Below are 25,700 nucleotides of genomic sequence, written 5' to 3'. Positions count from 1 at the left end.
CTTACAGAGTCATCGTGGGGATTAAAATCAGTCATCACATACAGGATTTAGCTCTGTGCTTAGTATCATTGTTGTCTAGTGGCTATAAAATATCAAGTTTTAAGAAATGCTTCCTCAGACATAACATTGTTCATAATTTATTTCTCTCAACTATGAAACGTGAAAACACTGCTACAGCTATTTAAGGACATAACCTCAACTTCATTGGGATTATGATTTTTATTTAGTGAATATCTCCAAGGGCACTAGATGGCGACCTTCTCCTTTAAGAAAAAAACAAAACAAAACAAAACAAAACCCAAAAAAACAAACAAACAAACAAACAAAAAAAAACCCAAAAAACCAAAAACCCCACTAAGGTTTCATTAATATTTCTCCTCTGACAGTATCACTGCTGCAGATTTAGAAGCAACAAAGCAATGTCACATCTTTGAGAAGTAGATGGTCAGAATCCTAGAATTTCTAGGTTTTCAGGTTTCAAGCTAGAAGCAGGATAGTGGGAAACTAGCATCACTGTGTTCAGAGTTCTGGATTCAAACTTCTGTCCTTGTGTGATCTTGGACTTCTCCTCCAAGATCTCATTTTATAATATGAGGCAGTTTGGTTGAATCATCTTCAAAGTTTGTTTGGCTTCTTTTATTCTTTTGCTTTTATTTATTTCAATGCTTAAGAAAAATCTACCAGAGTATTGTTTCTCAAGCTTTCCTTGCATTCTAAAGCTAAAAATTTTAAACCAATGGACAAAATTTAATGTCACTAGGACCAGCATTATTTAAGTTAAAACTGATTCATTCAAAAATACATTTTATTTTGGAAGTTAGGAATAAATTTAGTTTTGGCGTATATGTGTGTGTAATTTTGGCTTAAATATTTCTTTCTTTTTAATAAGCAGGAGAAACATGTTTGAATAATGTGTTCCTTTAAGATGGTATAAGAGTTGGGAAAAACCTTTAAAGAATCATTTTAAGATTATTTTTATTTGTTCCAAAAATAAAGTTGAAGCTATGCCCTAGATTTTTGAATGTGATCAAATATATTTTCAATGTATTATTTTTAAATTCAATTATTCTAAGGGTTTCTAAAAGGATTGTAGCAGATTAAGTTGTTCATAGAAGTAACAGAAGAGTAACTATTAACAACACAGAGAACCCTTTTTCCAAAATGAGTAGATGTAGCCATACTTGAGCATCGGGTACCATCAAGAAATTCAGATGTGGTCTGTAATAATATTAGTTTAAAATAATCAGATGAGTAGAACTAAAAGTAAATAATACAGAGTTTACTTCAAACCTAGGTACACGCCTGTTTTTCCTTTACTTGTTTCAGACAAGGTAGAACTTTTTTTTTTTTTTTTTTTTTTTTTTTTGGTAAATAGTAATTATACACTGATTTTTCTTTTTAAGGAAAGTTACTATTTCAGAAAGAATAATTTGGTGTCTTAGTTGCATTTATTTGAAAAAAAAAAAGATTTACTAATTTATCCATCATTACCTGAATAAATGTCCCTCTTGTGAATCAAATACTTGCAAGTGATCCATGTTGTGAAATAGGTTCTCTGTGATACGTAGAGTACATATTTAATAAGTGTAGGTATTAGCAAATACTCGGGCTCTAGCATAGGGTAGGTAGGTGATGGATGCACAAGTAAGAGAGAAACCCAGATGGTTACAGATGCAGTTTCTACTTCAAACTGGAACTGTAGAGTGACCCAGCAGGTTAGTACTGCCTGTAGCAGCTTCAGAACCATGAAAGATGATGTTGTGATGTAATGTGGATGCTTACTATACAAAATTTAACTGTCGCAGACGAAATAAAATCTGGACTTGAAAACGTTTACAATCAACGCATGGGATGGCCTCTTTTCCGTAAACACTCGTCGGCTCATTACCATACGTTCATCCAGTTTCCCCTCCAAAAGTTTTGGTTCACAATTTCCAGTAAAGCTTTATGCTGAGAAAAACTGGAACTGCTATTGTCCTATCATTCTTATTACTTAGGGTCCCAAGATCAGGACTTCACTGTAAGAAACACACACACACACACACACACACACACACACACACACACACACCTATCTTCCCTTCTAAATTAATCCAGAGCAGAAAGGAAATCAAAGGTGAAAACAAAGATGAATTAAAGCAGATTATTGTCTAATGGCAGTTTAATATTTATGAAATGTCACACACATACACACGCGCACACACACTCTTTAGGATCCAGTTACAAGCACTGCGTCATCCACTAGATCACATGGTAATTGTTGCTATTTCAAGGATCAAGTGGCATAAAGCTCCCCCCGACACACACCCATCCCACTCCCTTCTTTTGGTACCATAAAGCGTGGAAGAGTGATTTTTGATTTTTGTGTGATGGAGTGAGACCAGGCTCTCTGATCCAACGCTCAGCTAGAAACTAGGCTCTTGGTGGGGTGGTGCGCGCGCCTTTCTCACGGAGTGATTGGGAAAGGGGGACGGGGGAGGGGGTCTCAGGGGAGGAAGGGCAGCTCTAATTGGTTTCTCAATGAAAGATAATCACCTATTCCCCAGAGAGGCTAGGGATTAGCACTCTGCTTCTCTTCTGCATCGCTTTTAGACTTCTCATCCTCCCCTCGGTGCTTTTAGTCCATTCAGCAGAAGTGGATCGAAGCTAGCGGCTCCTCGCGCCGCATTAGGGGCAGCACTCTGCTGCGCTCCAGTACTTAGCGCCCCATTCACTCAGCCGCGCTCGCCTCTCCCGGCTGTCGTCCCAGCAGCCGCCGCCGCCGCCGCCGCCGCCGCCGCCGGAGAAAAGTTTCGTGGAGGGGCTCAGAGAAAAAATGAGCGAGCTGGAGGAAGACTTTGCCAAGATTCTCATGCTCAAGGAGGAGAGGATCAAAGAACTGGAGAAGCGGCTGTCAGAAAAGGAGGAGGAAATCCAGGAGCTGAAGAGGAAGCTTCACAAATGCCAGTCGGTGCTGCCGGTGCCCTCGACCCACATCGGCCCACGGACTACCCGGGCGCAGGGCATCTCCGCTGAGCCGCAGACGTACAGGTCCTTCCACGACCTCCGACAGGCATTCCGGAAGTTCACCAAATCTGAAAGGTAGGCGCTGGGGCTCGGCGCCCCAGGAAAGAGCTAAGGCCACTGCTCTTGGCGGAGGGCGGGGCGCCAGTCGGGACTTAAGGATCCAGGGCTGGGGGCTCGGGGCTGCTGCGGAGGGGCTAGTGAGCGCGGGGCTCCCCCTGCTAGCTGCGGCTCACGGAGTGGGGGGTGGCCCTGCGGCCGGGGAATGGGAAGTGTTTATTTTTATTTCTGCCCATCACGTGCTGCGCTTGTCTCTGTCGGGCTGGGAAAGGCGAGCTCCTCTGGGAGACGCGCCCCTGTGGCGTGGGGGTGGGGAGAAGAATCGGGAAAGTTTTCTCGCGTCTTCTAACTTGGCCACTCGGCAGTCGGCTGCAGTCGCACCGGCTTTCTTTGTGCGCTTCGGTGGGGGCGCCCACGCTGGGACTCTACCCTGCCCATCCTGGACTCCGGAGAGATTCCCAGAGTCGACCCAGGCCACGGGGCATGCTCACAAGGGCCGCCAGAGCCTCCCGGGGAGTGGCTACAGAAGGCTGGGCAGGGTTGAGTTCAATTTAGGGACTGAACTTAGCGAGAGTTCAAGCTGTGTTAGGAGGGCACTGGGTGGGGTGAGACAGAGGCTTGTCTCCACTGCAGGGGTACAGCCTCCAGTATCGGAGTGAGAAAGGGAGATTTTATTCACAGGGTCACTTTCAAGGCAACAGTGATGTCAGCAAGAAATGGCAAAGAAACCCCATCTTCTGAAGGTTCATTTGTTCTGCTGTGTCCCTTCCAGAAGGGCCATTCTTTCGTTTGCCCTGGGCTTGGAGGATGCTAGGTGACCTTGCACCTGAAGTTGTTTGGGGGCTCAGCCCTGTCCCAAGGTGGAACCTCCGTGTTTGCCTTCCCTCTGAATCTCTTCCTGGAAAAGTTAGGATGAGGAGGGAAGGGCGGGCTGTTTCTCCGGGCGCCTCCAGGCTTCTTCCATTCCTCCTCCCGGGCATTTTAAGAGCCAAGTCCAGTTCAAATTGAGTGTCGCTCCTTCGGGGTATGCAGAGGAGGCTGGACGGAGTTTGGCCACAAGTAGGAAGCTTTTGCACTCCATTCGCCGCCTTCACCGGAGAAGGCTGATCGATTGGCTGCAGCATTAAAGCGCCTCTGGACATTAGGGAGAGGAAGTGCAGACTCCAAAGCCCATTACTGGCTTTTAGTCTCTGGAAGTGCAGGGCCTAAAGTGCATTTCTCAGGATATTGAATATTCCATTAGGCGTGCCTTCATGCCCGCCTACCTCTTACCCCTTGCTTCTGCTTAGATCACTTGGTGTCTGAGTTTGGGGCCCTCAGGGGACTCCTTAACTACCAACCCTTAGCTCTCTCACTGTGAAACCCGCTTTTCTGAAGAGCATGTCGTCTTCTTTGTCCCCATACAAGACATACCCAGGTCTCTTCATATCTCCCACTCCTTAATGGTACTCCCTTCTTATCTGCTTGTGTATTCTCTTTTTGTGCATTGATTGGGGGCAGGGACGAGAGGGAAGCTGGAGTGGGTGAGAGTAGAAAAACAGGAACCAAGCAGGAAGGATTCACGTTAGGAATGTGTGCCCTTTTGAACAAATGTCTCAAAGAACAACTTTCAGACTTCCTGAGTCACGAATCACTTGTGAAGTGACACTGTCCAAATGTACCTTTTGGCCCAGCCTGCCTTGAAAGTCCCCAGTGGATGGATCAGCGGCATTCTCCTTCCTTCTGTCAGGCTAATATTTGGCCTTGCGTTGGTTGGGAAGCTGCTGCTGTCTTGCCTCAGCCTTGCTGTGCATTCTGTGGTGGCTGCCCTGCCCTGCACTCAGCAGCTGGAATCAATCTGCCCACCTCCTTAAGAAGCCACTTCATCAGCGGTCACCCTGCAGCTGCTGGCCTCCCAGGGCTGCTGGGTTCAGGCTTTATCACATTTTTGAAATTTCAGATTTGTGTGTCTGGGCTGTGCCCCCCAGAGGAACAACACTGCTTTGGAGCACGGCAGATTTCACTAGGGTATGGAGAGGACAAGAGTATCTAGAGTCTCCTCTGTTTCAAACACCAGATCTCATAGAGGCACTTTCTGGAAAATTTCTTAAGAAGAAATCTGAAAGAACAAGGAGGTTTTGTATGTACTGAGAAGAAATCATCCCTTTCCTATCCCTTTTCCCCAGACAACCGCCCCAGCATTTTCTTGTTAGAGGTAGGAACATTCATCCCAAGAGTAGGTCATGTACGATAGAAGTGGAGTGAATATTTGTCGGTAGCACAGCACGTAGCTAGACAACTTTTCTACTCACCGTGTACCCTGATTTATACTGTGACTGAGGGCCAACTTTTTCCCACTAGTACTTAGTTTCATACTTTCAAATAGAAGCATGGAGTTTATTTTCAGCAAGGTGACTCATTAGCGTTTAAAAGAATGTTGACAGGTATAATATATGGGAATAGTAACCATTGGAATTAGGTACTCATCCAAGCACTTAAAGAGACAGTACTGTGTTATTACTGGTGAGACAGCTTATTTTGGTCAAGGAAAAAAAATTACAAAAATATTTAAGAGAGAAAATTTGGTGGCAGATAAGATGCTTTCAAAATAAGAGGTCTTTTTATTTTTCAGCAATTTGGATGTGGGAAGTAGATATTCTCTTACTCCATGTCTTTTGTTAGAGTCTGTGCCATCTTGATGAGTATACTGGGGTTGAAGCAGAGTGCTTTATTGCTATGCTAGTGTTCAGTTGTTGCTGTTGCATCTGAATGATAGCTATTTGTGCAGTAGGTTCATTCCAAACTTTATTAGGCCACTCTGTTTTTATACTAACAAGAAGAGTAATGGAGTTTGAAAGTATAGGAATTTATTTGGCAGGAAGAATAAAATAACTTTTTCCTGTAACCACTACTTTTGAAAGTTTCTGCAATCTAAAAATTTACATAACAGGTGGCAAAAATATCTTAAAGCACTTATTATAGTGGAAGGAAATGGGAGAATTCATTGACTATTGTAATCAAGTCAGTCCAATTAGTCAGATTTCCATGTGTCCACAGAGAGTGTAATGCACAATCTCCATTAAGAATGATCTAAGTATCTAAGGAATGCTTAGATGAAAATTATACTAGGGAAAAGGAAGATCTGAGCTCTCAGCATAAGTATCAAGTGTACAATATAATGATCATGTTTAAAAAGAACAAACACATCCAACTTATTGTGGTACTCATTTTCAGACCCCTTAAGAAATACCCAGTAGGGCTCAAGTGATTATCATTGAAAACTACATTCTGCTTTGGATGATGGTGGCGATATTTTAAATTTATATTTAAAATACTTTCTTTTCTGCCAAAGAACTCCAAATATTTTGCATAGATTACCGTGAACTCTTGATTCCCATCATGCATATATTCCACATCAAGAATGGTCTATTACTCTTAATTTTTTCCCTTAAATTTGTGGATAGATACATTTTTTCTTATTTTGGCTGCTGATTTAATAGTGTGTGCTCAGGGGGCTGCACAGAATTTTTAAATTAGCTCCAGCACAGGCTAGAATAATTATTAATTTGTTATAGGGATAATAATAGACTCTATTCCAAAGCCTTTGAGCTATTCTTGTCGTGAATCCCTTGATTCTTGATGATGTAAGTTGATCATTTGAAACTTGAACATTCTTGTACTGGAACATACTTGCTTTGGGCTGTATGCCCCAGAAAACTCGTTGCTTTTTGCATATTTGATCGGTTCAGGACTAGTTTGACCTTTGAAATAAGTCAAGGTGTTGGCCTAATTTTGATTTAAGCAACTTCAATGAAGTAGTGTGCCCCAGCAGAATTCTATATCCAGCATCAATTAGAAAATACACAGTGTTTTAAAACAGCAATGATAGCAATAATAAAGATAGCTAATCTTAGCCCCATGCTAAGCTAATTAATTTATAGAAGCTCATTGTTTTCTCATAGCAATTCTAAACAGTCTCCCCACTTTTCAGGTGAGAAATCAGAGGTGTGAAGAAGTTCAGTTACTTACTTATGGTCTCAATGCTAGGAAATACCATAGACCAGTTTCAACCCCAAATCTCATAGTTCTTAGAGCCCAAGTTCTAAACTGCTACATTGAATAAACTTGGACTAAGGCTGGTTCCATGTTAGTAAACTGGTAATCCTTTCCTCTATGAAGAAATACACCTGCGCTAAATTAGAATAGGGCTTAAAAGTCATAAAGCCAGCACTAAATTGACTTCATGGGCAATGATCAGTGAACTCATATTCAGCACACACCTTGAATGTACTGTGCCCAGTTTAATTTCCTCAGGTAGTCCTGCTCTTGGAATTGTCACTTGCCTATCTTTAATCTTCCTCCTTCCTCACCGAGTTTCTTCAGCTCAGTGTCCCCTTAGGGACAGGCCTGATGAATGATACAATTACGATTATGAAGGATGTGAAAATAACCTTGGTTGCTTCCTTCGGATTTTCTTTACCTTTTGCAAGAATCCTCCTGCTAACCTTTTGTCTACCATTCCTATCATCAAAATGTGTTGATCCCTAACCAATAATATATCAACATGTTAACCTATTTTCTTTTTCTGATTAACATCATGATATTCTAAAGGGAGCTTTAGGGAGTGAACATTCATTTGGCTGACTCTGATGATTAATATTTATAACAAGGATTTAAGGGGAGGCAGGCAGAGGAAGAGGGGGAGGGTTTTACACAGAACAACTCATAAGTGTCTCTGTATATTGCCACATGTGATTTGTAGAGGACAGGGATGGCACAGGGATGCTTGTACCTTCAGTCCAAGGTGTATAGGAGTTGGCTATGCACCTGGTATAGTGATGAGGAAACTGAGCAAATCATTTTGGAAGTGCTTTTTAAATAATCTTAGAAATAAGACCAGAAAGAAAATTTAGGATTCTTGATTTTTGCATTAGCAACAGAGGAAGTGAATCAGTCTTTGGTTTATCATGTGTTTATACTTGTTGTTTAAGATACTTTGCTTGGGGTTTAGCTGTAGTTCTGGAATCATATACATTTTCTTAATGTGCTTGCAATATGTCAGGAGTTCTTGTTCCATTTGAATCACACACACACACACACACACACACACACACACACACACATATATATCAAGACTTTACTTTTTGGGGGTGGGGGTGGGTACCGGGGATTGAACTCATTTGCACTCAACCACTGAGCCACATCCCCAGCACTACTTTTTATTTTATTTAGAGACAGGGTCACTGAGTTGCTTAGCACCTTGCTTTTGCTGAGGCTGACTTTGAACTCACAATCTTCCTGCCTCAGCCTCAAACTGCTGGGATCACAGGCATGCCCCACTTTGCCTGACAAGAGTTTACATTTAACCATACATTAATTAGAAATTTGACACTCATGCAACTATTTCTAATAGACCTGAAAAAAACAAAAGATGTCCTATCTTTTTCCTCTTTCCTGACCAAAAGCCTGTTTCGTAGAGCCTTCTCATCATACTGTGTGAAAGATTCTTAGCATGTGTTAAAACCCTTTTCTCTGATAAGATTTTCAGGTGATTTCACAGCTGCTTAGGGTATGAACAATTATTTTCATTTGCCAATGAGAATTTGCTTATCAGAGTTCAGGGCCCTGTATTATCTAGGTTTCTTGTAGCTTTTGGAAGTCACTGTGAGCTCTGAGATAAACCAGGGATAGCATATCCTGTTTCACAAAAGTGAAAGCTCAGAAGTTTGGGAATTGTCAGAAAGGAGCACTGACCTTGAGTCTAGCTTTGTTAGTGTGCTGTGTTGTTGAGTCCCCGAAAAGAAATGAAGAAATTTAAAAATAAAAAATGTTAAAGGAAAATACAAATACACACACACATATATGCAAATGTGCACATACATATGTATATACACATGCACTAAATTGTCACTTCATCTTATAGAAGTTATTATTACAACTCTCAGAGTGGTTATTGTAAAACTCCTCTAGATTGGATTGGCACAATCAGGTCTTGTAAAAAGGAGGGTTTCCATTTTGGATCTGTTGTTATAAAACAGATCATGGCATCTTCTAGTGCATCAGGTGCTGTGCATGTGTCACAGTGCCATCTCCAGGGACTACACATGTTTAGGCAGTACACATTACCTCTACTCAGTGCTGCTCTTCCTCATCCTTTTTTTAATTCTTGAATCGGTTTCTGTTGTGTGTCTCTTCTGAGCCTCTGTGTTTGTTTCTTCTAGCTTGGCGTCTGTAAGTCCTGCCAGATAAATTTCATTTGCAAAAATCATAGAACGGCAAACATGGAGCAGGTCACTTGCTCTCAATTGCTTCAAGCTTTTCATATCTTGCATATCCTCAGATATTTCAAGTATTATTTATGTAATTTGAATTTCTAAAGTTTTTTTTTTTTTTTTTTTTTTTTTTGGTGGTGATACTGGGACTTGAGCTACCATTGAACTGCACTCCCAGTTCTTTTTTTATTTTTTATTTTGAGACAAGCTCTCTCTAATTTGCCCAGGCTGGCCTCAAACTTGCAATTCTTCTGCCTCAAGTTCCTGAGTCACTGAGATTACAGGCATGTACCATCACCCCCAGTTTGAACTTTCGGAGGTTTTACAAATATCTATTTATTAATTGGTCACATTGAAAATACACAATGCCTTAAAATATTTGTTTAATGAAAGATGAACATATCAAGAATGTGTCTGTCTTTTAAATAGATTTATTTTGTCATATACTGATAGTAGAACTCATTTCTTTGTCCTATTGATTTTCCTTCTTAACTGATTCCTTTTTAAAAATGCTTATTCTTCTCTGTAATAATTACTAAATGCTATCGATGGAATGCAGACTTTGGGGTACATTGTTGGTTTTATTGTGAACATTTTCATTTTGTTTCTTAAATGTGAATTTGTAGAAACCTCTACAAAATAATGTAGTTTTAAAAACAATCAATATAAAATTTATATTGACAACGCTTTAAAATATTGCCTGTAATTTTCCCTGTCTAATATGTTAGCAGCATGTTTAGCCTTTCCGTGGTGCATATTGACTTGATATATTCTTGGAAATTAGTCCTAAGTAGTTAATTTGTTATCCTGAGAGTTGATTTGGATTGATTTGTTATCTGGCACTTGGGTGTGCAAGGGATAGCATAAATGTGCTGTTTTCTTCAGTTTGTTTATAAAAGGCACATCCAGTAAGCCATCTATTGTAATTACCATTTTAGGATTTAGTTTGATTTTTTAACTTGTGATAGAGACTTTGCAACTATGGTTCTTAAATTATTCTCTTGGTTAGACTTGCTGCTAATTCAAACTGTCCTTCTATTCTAGTCCAATTTAGAGCATGCTTTGAAATGTGTTTTAAACCCTCAGACGTGTCTTTATTTGAGCACCCTGACCTCAAATGCTCCAAAAATACTGCTGAAAAACCCTATAGGGACCCTAAAAATATTTGTATGTTTGCCTCTTACAAATATCCCTTGGTCTGTTTATTTAATGATATGATACTGTTATTGTCTCACAAGCAAATCTGAAGACTTTGGGCAAATGTTAATATTTTTCTTGATGCCTCTCTTTGCTCCCATAGTGTGGATAATGCTAATTTCATGTATCATGTGGTCACCAATGAACTTGGCTACATATGCTAGCAAATCCTCAAAATAGAATATTCTTTTATATCTTAGTTTTTAAACTCATGGGTAGAAACCAGAACTGTTTACAGTAAAAATTCCAGCCAAATTAAACCCTCAGCTGACCATACTTCTCTCTTCCCCCATGCTACTTTTCATAGAAAAGGTAACAGTGGTGTATATCTAGAATATATTCCAAACAAATAAAGGGTCCCTTGTGCTTTCCAGAGAGTAAAACCAGTACCTATTCAATTCAGTGTCATTTCAGAAAATAAGATCACACTGAAATTCTCAATTTGATGTCCTTTGTGTTACTCTGGCAGATTTTAACCATGGAATCATAACACAATGGTGTGTATTTAACTAGTTGTAAGGTTAAAATGAGTAGATAATGGTTTAAAGAATCAAAATTCATGAATTATTTGTTTCTTGTAAAGTAAGGCTAAGTGCGTGTCCAGGCATTTCCCTAGGGAGAGCCATCTACTTCCATTCCCATTGACTTTCTTGATTGAGAGGATTACAAATGTATGGCAGGAAATTGCAAATAATCCACAGATCCACAGACGGTCTGGTCTTCACAAGAGTGTGTTGCACATGGGAACACCATCCATCTTGTGAGTCACTGCAGAAAAAAATGTTTGAGAGCCTCTGATCTGAGCCGTGGCTCTAAACAATCAGTATCTTGACACTGTGATTTGTTAAGCTATGTATTTATAAATAAAGGGTGTTAGATTCACTAGAGTTTCCTTAGTCAACACATATTTCAGAGCAAGTTTTCCCCAAGAGAAATGTTCATATTATTAGTGGTACCAGGAAAGCTCCCAGGAGGCGTATAACTGAATTTATTTTATATTAATAGTTACATATTTTAAGGGATGTTACAAGAAATTGTATAACTATCATATTAAATCCATGCTGTATAACTATGTTGCCTAGAATAAGGCCAAGTTTTAAGGATTCATGAATTTTTAAGAATAAAAACACAAAAGTATAGATTGTGCATAATGTAGACATAGGTACACCGAAAGGTTTGGGAAAGATTTCTTTGAAGTCTTTTTCAAGGAGAAATGAAATACTGTTCTCACGTTTGTTTTATGCTTACCCCTAATGGTTTTAAAGCATTCTGATTAGTCCATTTCTCTCTGTTCCCATCTTTGAATGATGTGTTATATGGCTGTCTCTCAGGGTCTTCAGGGGAATTGAGGTGGGGACATGGAGTTTGATAGAAATGGTGGCCTTTATAAAATGCACTCTTTCTTTGATGATAAGCCCGTCTAGTTAAGAGTTATGTCATAAGAAAAACATTTTATTCTCCCCAGATTTATGACCCCACCAACAGTTGGTTAGAACAATCCAGAAAAAATAAAGGGATGCTGAGCCACCATTCTGCTTCCAGCCTGGGGTTCTGGGACTATGTCTTCAGTGTCTTCTCCTCTTCTCAGACTCCTTCTTGGTTCCTGAGAGTAGGTTCATTCCACTATGTATGGTTTCATAGACAGAAAAAAGTGATTTTTTTTCTCTCAAAAAAGGTTTGAAAGGAAAAAAAATCTTTGATAAAATACAAATTAGTTTTTCTTATTCTTATATTCTCTTTCCTTGTAGGAAACTAGATTAATCAAAAAATAAGGACTTTAAAAAATTATGTTGTTTAGGAAAGATATGGTGGACAAATTCAAAAAACATAAGAAGAAAAAAGGAAATTCATTACATGAGGACAACAAATTTATAAAATTCAACCTTTTTTTCTGGAAAATAGTGCATATCATTTCCCTACCCAGTTACAAAAGAGAGACCTTAAAATTTGACAATAAATACCCTTAAAAAGCAGGAAAACAAAAACAAACAAATAAAAAATGAGGATTGGTGTGGGGAGAGATGGCAAAGGAGAGAGAGAGAGGAAGAGAGAAAGGGGGAGAGAGAGATTTCAAAAATGACCACAAGATGGCAGCAGAAGTATAATATTTAACAATTGTATGTTTAATAGTGTGACCTGTACTGAATTTTAATATATATTCTCAAATACATAAATTTTCTTAACACCAGGATTCAAGAGTTTGGAATGTTACTATTGAATACATATGGTCTTTTATTTTTCCAATTAGTAGTGATCGTGAAGAATGTATTTAAAAAGCCAAAGTGAAGTGTTCTTCTCCAGTGTTTGTATTGAAGAAAAGAAAAACAAATGGTACAGTTTGCATGTAGAGTTATTTGAACAGTGATAACAGTTTGAGGGAAATTCCTCGTACTCCTATGAGGAAACCTCTGGACTCATATTTGCTGAGAAGAGGAAACAGAAATAATGGACAATTAATAGCTGTCAAAAATATGTGTGAAGAGAGAATAATAAGGAAATGATTCCCTCCTTGCTCCCCTCTCTCCATAAAAAGGAAAGAAAATTATAAGTAAAAATCAGATTAGTTAGTAGATGATACTTCTAGTAGATTATTTGATCTTCTTGATAATTCTGGGGTTCTACAAATAATTAAATAACTCAGTACAGCTCATTTCAGTCTAGAATCTTTATTATAAAAAATAATTGAGTTAATTTTATTATATAGATGTATTTAAAAGAAAGAAGCAAAGTGTTTTATGAAACATCCTAAATATAAGCTGCCTTTCAACAATTTTAGGTAAAAAGAAACTAGTCTTGCCTGCCACAAAGGGATGAATTGTGGGTCATATCTAATGGACTGTAAGTTCTTGAATCAATATTCTCTTGGAAAGTGTCATTCAGCCTTCCTGTAAAAGGCTATTTCTTTCAGTCTGTGACCCCTCTCATGTAAAGTCCCCAGGGGCCTGAATATGAGGTAGTCTTCCTGATAATTGGTATCCTGTTTGATTTGATGCTGAGGAGAAAAGTACTTATTTTGTTCTGTCCCAGTAGGCAATAGTCAGTGGCCAAAGGAAGTCATACCAGGGGTAAAAAAAAAGTCAGTTTAGAATTAAGGCTAATATTTGGCCTCTTTAGCCTGTTTCCTCAAATACTGTGTTAGATCCTACTTAAATAAATAGGTGAGAAGGAAGTAGAGAAAACTTAGTACAATGCACATTTTGGTACCCTACTTGTAAAAAAATGCCTTTGTAAAAAGTGCTTTGAAATTCTGTGATATACATATTTGAAGATAGTCTTTGGGATAATAATTATATTTTTCCTAGGGTAGTTTAAACAAACAAACAAACAAAACAAACAGAAAACCAGAAAACAGTTACCCAGTCTATGTATGACTTCCAGAAAGGATCAAGTGTAGATCAAATATAGGGCATGCTTTCTGGTGTCCACAAGGTCAAGAAAGCAAATCTAGTCTCTATTAGACATCGTGAAGCAAGCGATAAGTAGTAATACCTTTTGTTTTCTCTGATCTTTCTGGTTTGTTATCTAGGCAAGACAAATGCCTGAGGTATAGCAGCAGGGTTTGAAGCATCCTGTCTTGAAATTGTCTGGTTATCTAACGGTACCATCTGGCTCCAGGGCATCACAAGGGTTATCCATGCAAGATGAGATAGGACAGTGACTCTCTGTGCTTCTCCATATTAGAGCAATCAGGAAAAAAAAAAAAAAGATCTAAAGTTTTTTTGTGTAATCCTGTATCCCTCCGCTCATCATGTTAAAAGTCTGGACATGACTTTTGGGTATCTGAGAGCATAGACTACATCTCAAATTTACTCATTCTAATTTTAGACTTTATTTCCCTTGATTGTTTTAATTGCAAAAAATAACACATGCTAGTTGTCAAACAAAAGAAATCTTCTTCTTCTCCCAGTCATTCTTATCTTCTCAAAACAAAATTTAATCTTCTTCTTCTCCCAGTCATTCTTATCTTTCCTTTAGTAGGGAGTCAGTGTTAAATTTTATATATATTTATGCAAACCTTTCTATGTAGAGAAAGAACTTCCTGCTCATTTGGAGGTTTTTTCCCACTCTCCAGAGTAATCTCTCTCTTTTTTTCCTTTTGGCACTGGGATTGAACCCAGGGTGGTTTACATCCCCAGGAACAGGGTCTCACTAAGTTGCTAGCCTCAAACTTCTGATCCTCCTGCCTCAGCCTCCTGTCACTGGAATTATAGGTGCGTGCCACCATGTCTAACCATAGAATCATTCTTAACACTCCTCAGCAACCTACCATTTTTTATATAATAGTGTCTACAAATCTTTCTGGATCTATCCTTATGGGCCTTTTGATAGCTGTGCTCTATTTCATAGTATATACCTAATAGTACTTCTATATCTTGTTAATTGATAGTTTATTTTGTGGGGATTTTTTTGCAAGCAATAACAATGCTGCAACTAATACTTTTGTATATATTTTCTCAAATGCCTTTTGTTTATATATGGGATGAATGCCAAAAAGTGAAAGTGATAATTCAAAAAAGTTAAGTTTCAGTATGATATTTTTTGATTTATGTGGGAATGTGTAGACTTTACATGTGAAATAAATTATCTATGACCCTTTCTATTAAAAGGAAAAGGTGTGCTGGTGGCATCAACACAATTAATTTAGTATATTAAAGACAGACTTGTTTAAAAATCGAACATATGACCAGAACAGAAACATGTGGGAGGTTATTTATTTTTTTTTACTTGAGTTACATTCATGAGAACAGTCTTTTCGAAGCAATGTTTACATGGCCTTTTACTTCTTAGATCTGTAAAGTCCATATTGTGCATTTAGCGTGATGTTCGTGTGTGTATGTTTATGAGTTGAATAAAATCTCCAAATTCCTACAATGTGACTTTTAAAGTAAGGATACGGTGGTTTGTATAGACAGTTCTTATAAAATAACTCACGTCTTTCTTTAGGAATCACAGTTATTTGTTTTTCTTTTCATTAAAATAAAATTTTGATCCTTGAAGGACTCTGAGGAACTTGCTCTCACTTGGGAAAATAACAAATTCCAAGTCTCTCAGCTACATTTTTTTCAAAGGCTAGTGGGAAGATTTGGACATATATGGTATTGGAATCACTCAGTGGAGCTTACTTTTTATAGGATGGTAACCCCTCTGAAAGCTTTATATTCTCTCTCTCTCTCTCTGTCTCTCTGTTTGCACTATAAAGATACTGGGCTAGATTTACTAAAAGGTATGTTTGCAAATATTTATTTGGATCAGAATTCAATCATATTAAAATTGATCATAAGATTGAAGTAAAAAAATGAATTTTGGGGGAAAAATTGGAAGGGTAGCCTAGGAAATTTCAGCCCAGTTTTGTAGAGGATAACCCAATAATGAACTGTGATCAATAAACTAGTGGTCTTGGGAGTCAGACTTGATATTGAATTCTGGTTCCTTCTTCACATAGTGACTGTGTGACTTTAGGTAAATGACTTCATCTCTCTGAGCTTAATTTCTGCATCTTGAAAATGGGGATAATGGTTTTGTGCACAGAGGATACTTTATACCTGTGTTTGGATTAATCCAAGATGATCAGCATTAAGTACTTCATAAAAGTGCTAGCAATTATGTGGCAGTGAAAGTTTAAAATATCAACTTGTTTTGATTTTCTTACTTTCCTTTGTCTCTGAACTGAATTTTTCTTAAGGTATATTTTTAAATGATCTTTTAAAATGTACAACGATACAAAATAAAATTCAATTGGTGTTGAAAAAATGTTTTAGAGGTTTTTGAAAAATTTACATCTGATGTTAACCCATTCAAGAAACTCAGGCTTAGAAAAGGCTCTTGGAAGATGTCCCTGTTCACCCTCTATGAGTAAAAAAGCAAAACAGTAATGACAAATTGAGCAAATATCTTGAGGTTCAGAAAGATTGTGGTTTACCAGTGACATGGAGCTTGTTAGTGACAAAATGGGATCAAATCCCAAGTCTCTCGTTAACCATTCCAGACCTCGTTAAATCTCTTAAATGTCCTAAGTGATGAGTGAAATGAGGACAATCCAACAGTTACACACTGAAACAACAGGACAGGAGATAAGATGGCTAGGCGTTATTACATTGAAACAAGTATAAAATGTACACATGGGATCTGGCCTGGTGGAGCAAAGGACACAAAGTGTCCTCAACCAGGTGAGCACTCAACCAGCTCCAGCAGACAGTGGGAGTTTCTTAGGAGATCCACTTTTTGAGGCTCTTTCCTGGACTTAGATGAAACCCTGTGGTGTACCCAGGAGGGATAACAGCAAAGTAAGAACCCTGAGTGGACCAGCCTGTCCAGGTTTAGCTCAGGGGAGGACCCTGGGGGTGCTGGCAGGGCTGCTGGAAGTGGTAGTCTGCACAGCTGGAACATCATCACAGCTGCACTACTTTCTGTCAGTCTGGGGGTCTTGTTTTCCAAAAGTTTTGCTCTTCCCTCCTCCCATTTTCTGTGTAGCCTGTGCTAATGATGAGGGCATAACTTTTCATTTCTAATGGTGTTGTCGGCCCAGAGATTTGGGTAAGGGGCTTTTTGTATATCACCTAAAAGTGCAGGAGACCTCAATTTCCAAACCTGGCTGGAGGGCGAAGGTACCTTCACTGAACTTTCCTGGTCTCTGTTTATCTCTCTGAATTGACATTAAACTTTATCTTTATCTCCTACTGTCTGTTTGAAGTTTAGAGAATGGCTTTAGTGAATTTTGAACTAAGTGGAAAAATATTCTTGATTTTACTTCTCCTAAGGCAGGTTGATCTGTCAGTCAATCAGCTAATGTATAGGAAGGCAGGAGTATTTTGGAGATCCAAAGTCAGGTTTTACCTTGTTAGCCTATGTTATCATGCAAAAATACATCTGAAGCCAGAGTCTCTTTAGTTATTAAAAACCTCACAAAGTTTGTAGAGTGGATTGAATGAATTCACACATGTGATAGATTGAGCTCAGTCTCTCACAGTGTGGTCATTCCATTGTTGTTCGCTGATTCTGTTATCATTCATTAAATATATAAGGTTCTTTTAATCTGTGCTAGAAATGAGCCTATGTGTATTCTTCCCATATTTCTAACTGCATAGTTGGATCTAATTCTAATAATTCAAATAGCTTTGACCCTATTTTCTGAGCCATTTCCTGAATCACAGATGTTATGTTGACATAGGCTTTATTTAGGTATTTTTCTTTCTTTTTCATCCATAATAAAGTTTCAGTTTTCTTTCTACACATTTGGCAGCCACTCCCTCCCTCCTCATCTTATTAGAAACTTACCATTCTAGAACAACAACAACAACAACAAAAAAAAAAAAAAATAGAAACTTATCTATCTTGAGAGATCAACTTTGTTAGGGCCCTTTCTGCTGCTATGGGCTTTTTGAGCTGCATAAACAGAGTGCTTCTCAAACTAACTGGCATATGAAACACCTGGGGAATGTTGTTAAATGCAGTGCTGATTCAGCAGGGGGAAGGGCCTGAGATTCTGCACCCATCATGATCTCTCAGGTGATGCAGCTGCTGCTGGTCGTTTGAAGAAAGGGATTAACCACTGATTTTCTCTGATTTCTTCTTCTTTTCCTTTTTCTCTTTTTCTTTTTGCCCTCCAACTTAAGTTTTCTACTTAAGCGCAATCATACAGAGTAATGTGAACTGATGTGTTAATGCTACATTAGCATGGGTCCCATCATAGGATGAACTGAAAAGCCTAGAGGAAGCATCCTGGTTAATTTCCTTTTAAAGGAATGAGCATGTAACAACATAAAGTCTAAGTGCAGGGGCTCTGTAATCAAGTTCCTGGTTTTGGGATTCTTCAATCTTATCCTTGTTGCATAAGGTGTATGAGCTTTATTTTCCCCTCTGTACACTGGAATTTGAAGGCCCAGTGTAACACTGGCACTGTGAAAAGACTTGTGAAAAGCATGCAGCAAATGATAGCCTTTGTTATTGTAGTCTTCATGCTAGTGTTCTGGGCACAGAGTCAAACTCATTCCCAAGTTAAAAATGTGATTCAGCAAGAATTTGCAGATAAATGGAAGGAATTGGAGAATATCATGCTAAGTGAAATAAGCCAATCCCCAAAAAACCAAAAACCAAATGTTTTCTCTGATATATGAATGTTGATTCATAATGGGACGGGGTTGGGAGTGATGAATGGAAGAACTTTAGATTCTGTAGAGGGAAATGAGAGGGAGGAGGTTATGAAAAATGGTGGAATGAAACAGGCATCATTACCCTATGTACAGGTATGATTACACGAATGGTATGAATCTACATTGTGCACAACAATGAAATGATATACTCCATTTGTGTATAATGAATCAAAATGCAGTCTGTAAAAAATAAAAAAAAATTTAAAAAAAGAATTTTAGTTGAAATAAAATGGGAAATTAAGAAATACTAAGTTAGCATTAAGAACTTGACAGTGCATCATTTGCATGAATTTATTTGCTCTTCTTAATGATCCCATGGCACTCTTATGGTGCCTCCATAAATTATTAATATTCCATGTGCTTCATACATATGAGAAGACAGGTCCAGACACACTGTTCCTTGTGCACCCTTGAAGTGATTATCCCAAGACTCTGGAAAGGGATTGTCAGGTTCTTGGGCTCCAACACTGTACTATACAATAATCCACAGCAGGTGAATAGAGGGAAACTGGACATTTTGAAGACCCTCTGATCATTTCTCAAACTGTAGTACACATAAAAATCTCATGAGGGCTGTTTGTTACAATGAAGATTCCCAGAGTCCATCCCCAAAGATTCTGATTTGATGGACTTAATGGACTTGGGATCAGAAAATTTGAGAGAACTTCTTGAAAGAGACCTTTATAAGTATAGCCTCAAAGGAGTCGTGGCCATATTGTATTAGTTTCCTAGGGCTTTTGTAGCTGATTACCACAAACTGGGTGACTTGAAACAAGACACATTTACTTTTTCACAGTTTTGGAGACTACAAGTTCCAAGTCAAGGTGTCAGCAGGGCCATGCTTTCTTTGAAGACTCTCAGGAGAATCTTCCTTGCTTCTTCCTAGCTTCTTCTGGTGGTAGCTGACAATCTTCGACATTACATGACACATATGCTCAGATCACTCCAATCTCTGCCTTCATTTTCACATGGCTGTTTCCTTCTACTAGTGGTTGTGTCTGCATTTACCTCTTCTTGTGAGAACACCAGTCATTGGGTTTGGGCCCACCTTTATCTAATATGACCTCATCTTGATTCCATCAGTAAATACCCTATTTTCAGATAAGGTCACGCTCACAAGTTCTTGCTAGACATGAAGTTTGGGAGACTAGAATTTAACCCATTACAACCTCGTGGTATGTATTTATCTTCTTTTAAGCCCCAAATGTAGAGTCGTAATTTCTAAAGTCCACTGAACCTCACGGGAAAGAGGTTTGGGATGAAAGAGGAGAGTGAAGGACATGTCTTGTCCTGGTATCAATGGTGCAAGGTTTTGTAGAGATTTTTCTCACTTGGCATTTTCATCTGCACTCCCTTCCTTACCTTTTCTTGTTTTTCAAAGGATATTGTGTTGATTGATAGTCCTTCAGCCCAGATGAGAGTGTTAGTCTCTGGTGGTTCCATGAAATGTCACAGATCACTCATGGTTTATGATTCTTTTCTTTTCATGGCATGAGTCTTACAAAGATTTACAGGGAAACAAAATTTGGCTTAAAACGAGAGACAACCAATGATTCTCATTTCTGTAGACTGTAGTTTTCTTACCTGTAATTTTAGGGGGAAAGAAACTTTTATGTTGTAATTTCAACACTTGGCTTCACTATGATTTTGGTAAAATTATTTCCTTAGGGTTACAAGAAACAAGTGGAATAAATTTCCAATAGACATATTAGGATAGACAGATTTTCACTGGGTGAGGTGGCACATACCTATAATTCCAGTTACTTGGGAGACTGAGGCAGGAGTTCAAAGCCAGCCTCAGCAACTTAGTGGGGCAATTAGCAACTCAGTGAGACCCAGTCTCTAAATAAAACTATATATAAAAGGGCTGGGGATGTGACTCAGTAGTTAAGCACCCCTGGGTTCGATTCCCAGTACCCCCCAAAAAAGGCATATTTACCTAAGCAATGTAAAAGTACAATCTAACAGAGAAAAGATTTAAAGGATTCAATCAATTAAAATTATACATTTTAAAACGGCAGGGTTATGTTAGGTATAAACTGTTTTTAAGCTTGATGTTATTTTTTGTGAATAGAAGTAGAATTCCAGTAATTCTCCCATAATTCTCCAATCTCCATCCCAAGTTAATGCGCACATACATGCATTGTTAACCTAACTAGAGTGTTAGGTGAATGTAATAATTTTTATTATACTAAATGAGAATCTAAGCCTTGTCTTCATCATTTCATAAAAGTTTAAGAGACAACATGAACTAGTCACATAGTCATTGGTGATTTAGTTCTGTATAAAATAAATTATGTAATTAACTGTGTCCAGTTATATTTGAAAATATAATTAAAATTTATAACATAGGTATATTTCTTTTGGGGTCTATTTAATTTTTCAAGATGCTTTTAAAAATCCAGATTTCTGAGAATGGTTTTGGTCTTCATGATGACATAAAATATTTAACAATGTATTGTTCAATATAGACTCACTGAGGCTTTTTGGAACTAAGAATCTGTCAGGCACTCATGACACCCAGGCAGAAGCAATTTTGCTCTCCATTTTCAGTAAGATTGTGTCTTCATTTGCTTTGTTTGCTTTCTGTCCACCTGCCATTAAATATTTTGGAAAAAACTTGTCTTCAAAAAGTTTTGAAGTTTGTGTCCACATTGTTACAGAAGATCTTTGGAGTAATTCAGATGGTCATTTCATTTTATAAAAACTTTACTGGAAATGTTTATCTGTGTTCAGTACTGGGAGGAAGGACCAACAAAGGGTGAGACCACTGGCAAATGTGGCTCCTATTTTGTGGGAATTTTCCAAGGCAACCTTTAATAGAGTTTTTTTTTTTTTTTTTTTTTTCCTGTAAATAATTGATACTCCTTTATTTTATTTTTTGTGGTATGGGGGATTGAACCCAGAGTTTCATGCATGCTAGGTAAGAGTTCTATCACTGAGCTATATAAGTAGCACTATCTTTTGTACTTGGTTATATTAAGGTAATTTAAAAGATAGAGATGGAATTCCATGGAGCAATTGCTGAAAAGTGAATTTAACTCCTAAACATGTCTTTGACTCTGTATTAAGTATCATTTCCAATTATTTGGATGAAGACATCAATGGCATCTCAGTCATATTTTCAGAAGTCAAGATGCTGAGAGGGTTAGTTATTGAGTTAAAAAAACAGCATCAAGATTCCAAAAGGCTGTAATGAGCAAGAGCAGAAGTTTACAACCCCAGTACATCCAGTACTTTCCTTTGCATACGAAATATTTCCTAATACTCCATGATTATCCCAAAATTAAATTCACAGATAGTATAACCCATCTGCACACAATTTTGTGAATTTATATATGGGTATGTGGTATCCTAACTATAATGTAAAGAAAATGAAGGGGAAATAATGTGTATTAAAATAATGTCTGTTAATAGGTGAATGTTTTAACTGTACTAGTTGGAGATGATCACAGGAAAAGAACTTCACAGTAAGTCAAAGAGGTCAAGTATTTTCCTGCAGAATCAGTTTATGCAACAACTGAAAACATAGACTGGTAGTGATGTATTATATTGGTCACTCCAGGGCCACTGGCAATTCCCATCAAGAGAGTCAGTTTTACAAAATGGCGATCATCTCCCTATGGAGTTTCTAACAAACTGTAGTACCCATGTAATTTACATGGCAGTTGTATTCCCAGCAAACTTAATGTAATTTAAAACCATGCCAGAAAATACTTTGTTTACATATAAAATAGACTCAAATTCTAGGCTTAGATTATGTACAATTTTTTTTCTTGCCTGAATGTCTTGTGGGGGACTTGAAATTTGTATAGATTGATTCTTAGTATGTGGAATTCTGTGGATTTCAGGACCTGTTAAAAACCAAAAACCAAACAAAAAAAACAAACAACAAACACATTCATAACTTTTTGAAGTTCCTACAAGGCAGCACTGAGAATTCTTGGGTAAATCATTGCTCACCTTGTAACTATGGACATTTTGGGTCAGAGAGTTTTGTCTTGTGTGTATGCACATGGGGGGAGGGTTGCTGACCTATGCGTTGTAGGGTGTTTAGCAGCATCTTGGACTCTACCATTAGATGTCAGAGGGGATAAATAAAATGTCTCCAGACACTACCAGTCATCCCAGGATAGGGGGAATTCACCTGCAAATGAGACCACTGAACTGAAGAAAAAATTTTAATGGGAAACTAATAGAAAAACTTTCCCCATGAACCTTGAAACAAATTCTATAACTAGGAGTAACCTCATAGAAGCATTTTTTAAAACAATCTAGAATCTATCTATAAGTATTTCATGAATCAACCAGGAGATGTGGCTACTGAAAATTATTTATTGATTAATTTATACACATGTGAACATATTTAAATATCTACAGTTATTTTGTTTTCTAAAATTCTATTTTATTCAGCAAAGAATTCATGGCCACTTAAGAAAGAAGTATAGAATCTCTAGGGAAGATATGCTATTTTTCTCCTCTTGGTCATGGATACATTGGCATTGGACAGTTATTTGTGTATTTGAGCAAATGTGCTTCATGGCTTCTTCATGGCTTCTGGAGGGAGAATAAAGAAAAATCATTACAAGTGATAGTGTTGTTTCCTGCTCAGATTAAGGAGCATCTTTCTAACAGAGCTTCCTGGCAGTTCTAGACTAAGCTACTCTGGGAGGAACAATAAGTGATGATAATTTCAAGAGAGACTCGTTAATAACCAGGCTTGAGAAAGTAGAAGCTTAGCATATTGAGGTTGGAAATTATTCTGAGGGTTATATGCATATTGATTCATTCATTACTTCTACCTCCCCTACAACTTCCATGTTAACTAATCATTAGTTACATCTGTAATTGAACTCTTCCCTGCCAAAAATGCGCCACCTCTCTGGATTATGTCTGTTCTAACCATCTATGCATGTACAGTCAGCCAGTGCCTGGGAAGGCATCACCAACATTCAGAATTAAAGCACACATTTCAAGACATCCCTAAGAGTCCCTTCCTTTCTTCATTCAGCAAGTAGTTATTTATTGAGTGCCTGCTTTGTGCTAGTCATTATTCTAGGTGCTGGGGGCACAGTGGTCCCTGTCATAGGGAGCTTCCGCTTTAGTAAGAAAGACAGACAACAAATGAGGGAACAAATAAAAAAGTATTTTTCAAACATAGGCAGGTAATAAAGATGTAATGGTAGGAAATAAAAGAAAAAGGGAAATAGTTGCAATAGTTGGAGAGAAACTCTTCTGAGGTAGCTTTTATTTTATTTTTATTTTTTGCAGTTCTGGGAATCAACCCCAGGATCTTGTACATGCCAGGCAAAGACTCTATCACTGAGCTATACCTTCAGTTCCTCAGGTGACCTTCAAATGGAAACCTAAAGATGAGAAACAAGTTGTTCTAACAACGGGGAGAGCATTTTAGACAGGAGGAGAAACACATGCAAAAGACCTTTGTAGGAAGGCGCTGGCATGTTTGAGGCCCAGAAAGACACCGTGTTGCTGGACTACTGCAGTGGGAAGCAGGGAGTGTGGCATGCAGTGAGTTTCCAGAAATACAGAGGGTCCAGCTCACAGGGAGATAATAAAGCTTAGAGGCTAGGAATGTGGGCCAGGGAGGCAAAGGGCCAGGTTTTATCTTGTTTTCATCTGCAAAATGAGTTACTGAAAATATAGAGTAATCGTGAGAATTAGAGGAGTTATATATGAAAGAGCCTAGAACAGTGCTTGTAATTCTGGATGTTAGATGCTCTTGCTGCTGTTGCCCTTATCAGGATAGCTACCACCACCAGCTTTGGGGACTTTGTTAAGGAATGTGGATTTTATTCTGTGAAAAAAGTGAAGCAATTGAAGGGCCTTTCAGTTTGCACCTTTTTATAAACTTTTAAACAAGAACCAAGAATATGAACTCAATAATAAAACAAGTGTATCTTGAGGTGTTGAACATGAATCTGTGTAGCAAAACAGATTTGATTATATAGAGAAACCTTTTCTTTTGTTTGAATTCTTCCTTTAGATGATTTGAGTCACTTGGCAATAATGAGGAAGGTTACTCCATGACAGTAGTATTTATTATATATCATCTTGGTTGACGACTCTACCCTATTTCTTAGGTTAAACAAAATAGCCTCAATAACACAGAGGAAGGGATATTTGGATAATGATAAAATCCAAATTTTGGAACATAAGTGTCTGGGTCCTTTAGAAATAAGAAGGGAATTTTAAATGATTCAAAGAGCCATGGAAGAATGAAAATCTTTGATTTCTTTTGGTTATGAACACAGCTAATGTATATTAATTGGATTTCTCCAGTGCTGCGTCTCGTAGGGATATTCTTTCCCTTTTCGTTTTGGTTCTGCTTTGAAATCCTCGGTATTGCTTTCTGAAAGAAGTGCACCAGGGCTGTAGGTTTATTGATCCCTGTTGATGGAACAAAGTGTTTTTGCCTCATGGGAGCCACTGCTGGGTGCAGCTTTCTCCTTTTTCAGTTTGGAGGTACCTCAAAGCACACTGTCAGTTTCTCATCCTGTCAGCCTGCGTAATATGGTGTTATCTTTATTCTTATGAACCAGAGTTGCCTTAGATGTCATGGCAGTGAGGATAATCATCCTTTAAAAGAGTCATGATAGTATCAAATCCCAGTTGTATATAATAGGACTTTTTTAGAAAAAAAAAAAATTATCTTGAGAACATTTTTTCTTCCCAGGTTTCTAGTCTCAGTGGTGCTGCCTGTCAGTGATGAAGCTGAGTGTGCAGGTGATACTGTCACTTTGGTCTTACTGCCTCTGTTATTGAAGGTAGTGGAGGCTAAAGAGATGAAGGACTGGGAGAGCTGGTTGTGACCTCACACTTACTTGTTTGATCTTGCAACTCTGACTCTTTGTCTGACTTAAATGAGACTCTGTGCTAAAAATAAAGACTGGGTTGAAATATGTGGTTCCCATGTTTCCTGTTTTTCAAGCAATGTAGAGTAAAACTTACGTTTTTTGCTTCTTAGAGCAGAAGTGTCTTTGATTACTATATAAAAGGAACTTGCAGTCATTTCCCACCA

At 38.1% G+C, this 25,700-nt stretch overlaps 1 protein-coding gene across 1 annotated transcript in view; it reads left to right on the top strand.

Moving 5' to 3' along the window:
• Window positions 1-383: 383 nt before the first annotated feature.
• Window positions 384-25,700, top strand: part of LOC306660154 (cGMP-dependent protein kinase 1) — a 1,225,718-nt gene continuing 1,200,401 nt past the window's right edge. The window contains exon 1 of the mRNA XM_079138303.1: window positions 384-3,081. Within this exon, the coding sequence (XP_078994429.1) occupies window positions 2,816-3,081 (266 nt within the window). The 5' untranslated portion in view covers window positions 384-2,815. The remainder of the gene's footprint in view (window positions 3,082-25,700) is intronic.

Source organism: Sciurus vulgaris, assembly GCF_902686455.1.
Source record: "Sciurus vulgaris genome assembly, chromosome: 4".
NCBI classification, from domain to species: Eukaryota; Metazoa; Chordata; class Mammalia; order Rodentia; family Sciuridae; genus Sciurus; species Sciurus vulgaris.
Note: the sequence above shows the minus strand (reverse complement) of the source record. Positions and strands in the feature narration are given on the sequence as shown.